Consider the following 6,923-nt stretch of genomic DNA (forward strand, 5'->3'; position numbering starts at 1 on the left):
CCGAATCCATAGGCATTTGCGGGAGCCTGGGTGCGATTTGGATGACGCGCAGTTTGGCTTCCGTGTTGGCCGTTCGACGATCGACGCCATTCTGCGTTTTCGTAGGTACACGGAAGACATAGTTGCCAGAGGCGGGGTTGCGGTGGCTGTCAGCGTTGATATTTCCAACGCTTTCAACTCTGTCCCCTGGCAAGCTATCCTGTCTGCCATGGAGTGCCGAGCCTTCCCGGACTACGTCCGGGCGATTGTGGAAGACTATCTCCACGAGAGGCAGGTGTCGTACGTCGGCAAAGACAATGGACTTTACCATCGCCGCGTGGTATGCGGTGTTCCGCAGGGGTCGGTCCTTGGGCCACTCCTGTGGAACATCGCTTACGATGAAGTTCTCCGTGAGGAACTTCCCCCCGGGTGTCGGCTAGTTTGTTATGCCGACGACACTCTCCTTGTTGCGGAAGGGCGGTCGTCGGCGGTGGCCGTGAACATGGCCATGTTGGGTACGGAGATACTGGTCCGTGCCATCCAGCGCCTTGGTTTACGGGTGGCCCCCGAGAAGACGGAGGTGGTTGCTTTTGCCGGCCGCCACCACGATCCGTTGCCGGAGGGAATCCAGCTTGCTGGAGCCCATGTGCCCGTTCGTCGGCACATTAAGTATTTGGGACTACTGGTCGACGGACAGTGGTCGTTTCGCGCCCACTTTCAGGCAGTCCTGGAGAAGGGGGAACGGGTGGCCTCCTCGTTGGGACGGCTTATGCCGAATTTGCACGGCACAGGCGAGCGACAACGCCGCCTTTACGCGATGGTGGTCAACTCCATCGTCTTGTATGGGGCCCCGGTGTGGGCTGACGATCTTCTCCGCTGTAGGTGGGGGTGCGTCGCGCTCCGCCGGCTCCAGCGGACGATGGCTTCGCGCCTTGTGTGCGCGTACCGGACGGTGTCCGGCGTGGTAGCGGGGATGCTCGCCTGCACTCCACCATTCGAGCTGCAGGCTCAGTGTTTGAGTCGGGCGTTCCGTGCAACGCGTGATCCCCCACCGGGTGATCCCTTTCCTGACGTCGCGGAGCTGCGGCGCAAGGCGCGCAAGGAGATGATTCGGCAGTGGAGCGCTCGCGTGCGCGACCCCAGACTGCCGGGCGCGGAGGTACGGTTCGCCTTGGGCCCCGTCCTCCGCAAGTGGGTTGACCGACCACATCGGGGTCAGTTGACATACCGGACGACACAGATGCTCGCTGGCTACGGCAGCTTCGGCGAATATCTGCACCGTATTGGCAAAGCGAGAACGCCAAAATGCGAGCATTGTGACGCAGCCGTTGACACGGCTCGTCACACGCTTGCCGAGTGCCCTGCATGGAAAGCCGAACGCAGAGCACTCTGTAAGGTAGTCGGACCGGACCTGTCCCTGGCGGTGCTATTCCGCGGCATGGCCACCGACGTTGTTGTGTGGGATGCGGTCGTCTCCTTTAGCGAAGCAGTAATGCTCGCTAAGGAGACGGCGGAGAGAGATAGAGAAGCCAGGGGACGTTCCCCTGTTGGTAGTGCCGAGTAATCATCAAAATTCTCCGGGCCTTTTTTTTGGTCTGTCAGAGCTGTTCCGGGTGCTCTAGCACAGTTGTAAGCCAAATGTGCGACCTCCGGGTCACACATTGGGCGGGAAGAAACTCGTCGACGATGAGTTTGGGCGTGAAGCGGGTCACCTCGCTCCGCCACCTAACCTAACACCGACAGTGCGCCAGTAGATACACCTTCCTGGCCAAGAACTATTATGGCCCGAACACCAGGCCACAGGAGGGATCCCATCACCGAAGCAATACTCCAGGGTCAGTACCGGTGATGGAATCATTTCAACCCCTGAAGATGATTTTTGACAAAAAAAAAAAAAAAAAAAGGTTAGGTTGTGACCGGGGTTAGGCGCGGTAATGGTCAAGGACTTACCCTTTCGTTGATAAATTACGGTCGCCAGTTGCTTTCTTCCCTCCAAGCAACAAGGGTTGCTGCCTCTCGAGTTCCCACGGGGTTGTTTGTCCCTCCGCACTCTGTTGAAATGGCAGGTATTGTTCACGTGCACTCGCGCACGTAATGATACACACAAAGTTTTATCACGAATATATATATAATATGCTTTATTGCACAAGTCTAACACTAATAATATCGCGATGTACATTAATATCACTAAAAGTTATTGTTTAGCGAACACACGAGTCTCTACAAAAACTTGTTTTAACACGACTCTCGCGCAACGCGTCTGTCTCGTGTAGTTTCCGTAAATCGACTGGCGACCCAAAATGGTCGCTGCTTCTTCTTCGCCTTAAAGGCACTACTCACATGAGCGCATGTGGGTCCTGCCTTTAGGTGCGTTCAAACTACAAAAGTAAAAGACCCCCAAACTAGGGATTTTCACACGAGCGCGAACTAAGCGCCTTTTTTGTTACGCTGCGAACCTTCTCTGACAGGAAAACAAGGTTTCATATAAATAATTTGTTAATTAACAAATTATTGCAAAATTACTCATTAAGCCAAAATTTTGATATGTTGGCATCCACCACAATCTTCTCTTACACAAGATACCAAAATTTTCCTTTAACTCAAATTTTTTAACAAAAACTCAAAATTGTTAGTTAACGATTTTCTCTTTCATACTACGCGTGAATATCTTTAGCTGAACCTTGTTAACCTAACCTTTACTCTTAACTCGCACACTTTTCTTTAACTGCTTAAACAGTTTCTCTAAATTATTTTATTTAGCGTTTAAGTCGTCTTCGTGTGATTCTGTCTTAGACCTAACAAACTCTGGTTGTTCACAGCCCGATTCTCACTCTCGCAGGCTTAAAACTAAAAGACATTGTTAACAACCTCTTAACACACGACTGACCTTTCTAACGGCGTTTAACTGCCCTAGGTAACTCAAAACAACTAAAGTTGCATCAAAACCACAATAAACAAAAGAACACCCTTAAACAGTAAAATAAAACTTAAAACTACTCTTAAGCCTTTTTCCTGGCTTTACAGTCTCTTTCTCCGCTGACGTAGCTCCTTCCAAGTTTAGAGGTTATTCTAGCTACGCTCTTTTGTTCTACCGCATTACAAACTACCTACAACAATAAGCCCCGTTACTTAGGCTTGTTACTTTATTGCTGGTTAAGTGTACATAAAAAAAAAAACACGAGCTTACAACTAGTCTTACACCTATACGCTAGTTTTGGCTCGCACGCAGGTAAGTTTACCCTGTTTAGTCATAACAATAATAACAAAAAACAATTAACGATTAAAACCAATAAAGTCCTTTTTTCTTTTCAGGGACACGTTCTTGTTTCCACTTCGCTCAAGACTTCCCTTAATATACACTCTGCCCAATTTGTTGCTTCCTTCCGGAGTTCTGCTCTCTCATAACGCAGCTGGGCGTTCAGCAACGCATCCCTGACTAACGTCCGGTGTTGCCCCGTGTTCTGCCACGCTTCCAAGTCCTCACGTGGTTCCGGCTCTGGTGACAAGGTTAGGTTAGGTTGTGACCGGGGTTAGGCTGATAATTGGTCAAGGACTTACTTTTGATGATGTTCTTCACGGTCGCCAGTTGCTTTTACCGCCTAGCAACAAGGGTGGCTGCCCTCCGTCCGTCTACGGGGATGATTTAACCCTCGGGATCCTTGGGAATGGCAGGATACACGTGCACTCGCACGAATAATAACAACACCTTTTATTTCGGTTATACGTATATAAAATAACGAGTATATTTATTCCTCTCACTGTTTACACTCACTGTAATCACAGTGGATTGTTTAACGCACTTATTATTATTAATTAGCGCTAGCAACGAGCTCCCGGAACTTGTTATTCGTACGTGTTTTAGAAATAGCATCCGTACCGCACGAGGTTCCGTGTGAGACTAAAGAACTAAGATGGTGGTCGTTCCTTCTTGGCCTTAAGGTTACCGTTTACACGAACTCACGATAACCGCGCCTTAAGGTTTGTTCGTGAAGAAAAGTTCCTAGCGCGGGGACTTTTCCCGGGCGTGACCTTGTCACCCGGGACTGGTAGGCAACCGGAGGACGACCATCAGTACTTCGACCACGGACTGGATCGGCTGCACCAGGACTTGGGGAATGGCCAGCAGGAGTTAATAATCAAGGCTGCGGAGGACGGTCAGCAAAAACCTGTGGAACAAGAGGAACGTTAAGGCAAAACTAGTTATTTATGTTTCTTTTGTTGGTAACCCGTAAAGGGATATGTTTAAGTATATATTTATGCAACAGGTAAACAGTATTAGTCATGTTTTGTAAGAGCTAATTTTAAGCCAAAACGAGTAAGTCTTAGTTAAGGGTTCAAGTAGTCATAGTTGGCAATATTAAGTTCCTAAGTTTTATAACCCGTTGTGATTAGCCGTTAAAGGCAAAAATTTCTTTTTAGTTTTAGTTTTAGTTTTATTATTTTAGTTACTTGTTTTCTATTGCCGTCGTTGTTTGAGTTAAAGGGCCGCTTGTAAGTACACTCAAACACACACAAAACAAACAAACAAACAAATAAACACTCAATCACACATTAGTAACATGTTATACCCCTACGCAACACACACACACAATCCCATGCGTTAAGTTACACATACACATAAATACACACCCAGGAAAAAAGTAAACAAGTAACAGTTCGGACATACACCAATCAGTCAGGGTTCAAGCCCACAGTATACGTACACAGGCACACACCTTAACTCGCACCCTTACAGTCACTTGAAGATCATATACACATACACGCATAAGGCCATACACCTATATTATACACATCAGAAGATCATACACACACCGTCCACACTAAAAACAATCATTAAGTCACGTACATAAGGTTATATACAAATACACGCATAAGGCCATACACCTATACCATACACATCAGAAGGTCGTACACATCCCATCCACACTAAAATCAGCCGTTAAGTCACATACATAGGATCAGTTAAGAGACACACACACATACTAGAATAAACACTCTTACAAGATACACGCACACCAGAGGACCACACACACTCCAACTACACTATTATCAGTGGTTAACTCGTACATACATAGTCATTCAAAACGCACACACACACAATCAACTAAGGGTTCACACATACATTATTCAAGCTAGGAGGTCACACTTGGCTCAGCCATACTAGTCTTACATATTAACTCATTCATTCGACTCGTACTACATGTATACACTAACACACGATTAAGTAGAAAAACAGACACCATCCATACCACACATACACAAACATTCTCACAACACACATACTTACCCTTATTCGCGCCCCTAGAATAAGAGGAGTGGGGAGGCGAAGCTGCGCGGTCAGGAGAGGCGGCGGAGCAAGCAGTCGATAGAGAGCTCTCGCCAAGTGCGGATCTATAGGCGATACAAACAAGCTCTTCGCGGCTCATTTTTGCGCATGAATTAGTTATTGTTTTACGCGAGTAATATTAAGAGCGTGAAAAATTTATGTATAATATATAAGTATAAAAAATAAACGTAGTGAAAACTAAGTAGTGTTTGTGAAGAGCGTTGTTTTGTTCTCCCTGTGCCCTGGAAAGATGTACTCAGGTTAAAGAAGAGGGGAAGGACTGAAACACGCGGCTGACGAAATCCTTGGTGTTTGGAGGAAGCGAACAGCGATAAAACACCTGGCGACCGTTGAATAGGGACGAGAAAAAGTAAGTCTCATCTATTCAAACACCTAACCCCGGTCACAACCTAAGCCGGATTTCTTGCATCTTTAGGATCCGTGGGAGTGTGCAAACAATACCTTGTTTAAATATTTTGTTAAATAAACAAATTACTTAAACAAATCGATTAAGGAAAAATTTTGTCACTACTACATACTACGGAGGCTTACGCTTCCCGCTATACAAAAATTCTTTCTTAAGTCGAACCTTTAACAAAATTTCGAAAAGTTCAATTAACGACTTACACGACGTTAGTTGAACTCGTTATGCCTAACAGACTTTATTACAACACTCGGGTGGCCTTAACTACCACCTTAAATTTTTACTCTCTACAACAACCCTCGGGGTTTTTCACACTTACTACACGGGTTTGCTCCTTGCTTACGTCACCTCCGTGAACCTTAAACCTAAAGCCTTTGTTAACTACTACGCAAATAACCTGTTCTACCCTAGTACAGGACTTAAACAAAACAAAACTTAAAACTGTAGTTAACGCTTAAAAAAGAACACAGTACAACTCTCTAAAAAGAAAATAAAACAGTCGTTAAAATAAAACTCAACCACAACGCCAAACGCAGCGACGGCTGCTCTCCTTCGACCAGCGCAACTCCTTTTTACTAAAGGATTTGTTTGTTACGCTTAAGCTTCTCAAACCTAACAACTGTATCAAACAATACCTCTCCTTTCGCAGGAGCGTTTTTTATTATTGTTTTTTATTGTTAACAAAAATGAACTTAAGCTATGACTAGTACTACGCTTGCACTTGCGGCTTACATACTAGTTAACGCTTAATCTACGAAAAATGTCTTTTAAGTCCAATAAGCCCTTTTTTCTGTTTCAGGCACTTATTCTTGACTCAACGCTGTCCACGACCTCTCCAAGGATGCGCGCTGCCCAGTAATTGGCCTCCTTCCGGAGTTCCATCTTCTCATACTGGATCTGAGCTCTTACTAACACTCCCCTGGCCCGTTCCAGGTCCTCTTCGCCACGCATACCGAGATCTGCAGCTGGGGCTTCCGGCTCTGGTGACAAGGTTAGGTTAGGTTGTGACCGGGGTTAGGCTGATAATTGGTCAAGGACTTACTACTTGTTGATATAATCACGGTCGCCAGCTGCTGTTTGCCCTCAGCAACAAGGGTGGCTGCCCTACGTCCTTCCGCGGGGATGTCTCGACCCTCGGGATCCTTGGAAAAGGCAGGAATTGCGTGCACTTGCACGAATGAACTCAACACTGTT

At 46.4% G+C, this 6,923-nt stretch overlaps 1 protein-coding gene across 1 annotated transcript; it reads left to right on the forward strand.

Annotated features, from left to right (window-relative positions):
* Positions 1–481: 481 nt before the first annotated feature.
* LOC109863178 lies at positions 482–1,543 on the forward strand. The gene has a single exon (XM_020443389.1). It carries the CDS (start codon positions 482–484, stop codon positions 1,541–1,543), a length of 1,062 nt encoding a protein of 353 aa, XP_020298978.1.
* Positions 1,544–6,923: the final 5,380 nt, after the last annotated feature.

Source organism: Pseudomyrmex gracilis, unplaced genomic scaffold, assembly GCF_002006095.1.
Source record: "Pseudomyrmex gracilis isolate BER0280 unplaced genomic scaffold, ASM200609v1 scaffold_3460, whole genome shotgun sequence".
Classification (NCBI taxonomy): Eukaryota; Metazoa; Arthropoda; class Insecta; order Hymenoptera; family Formicidae; genus Pseudomyrmex; species Pseudomyrmex gracilis.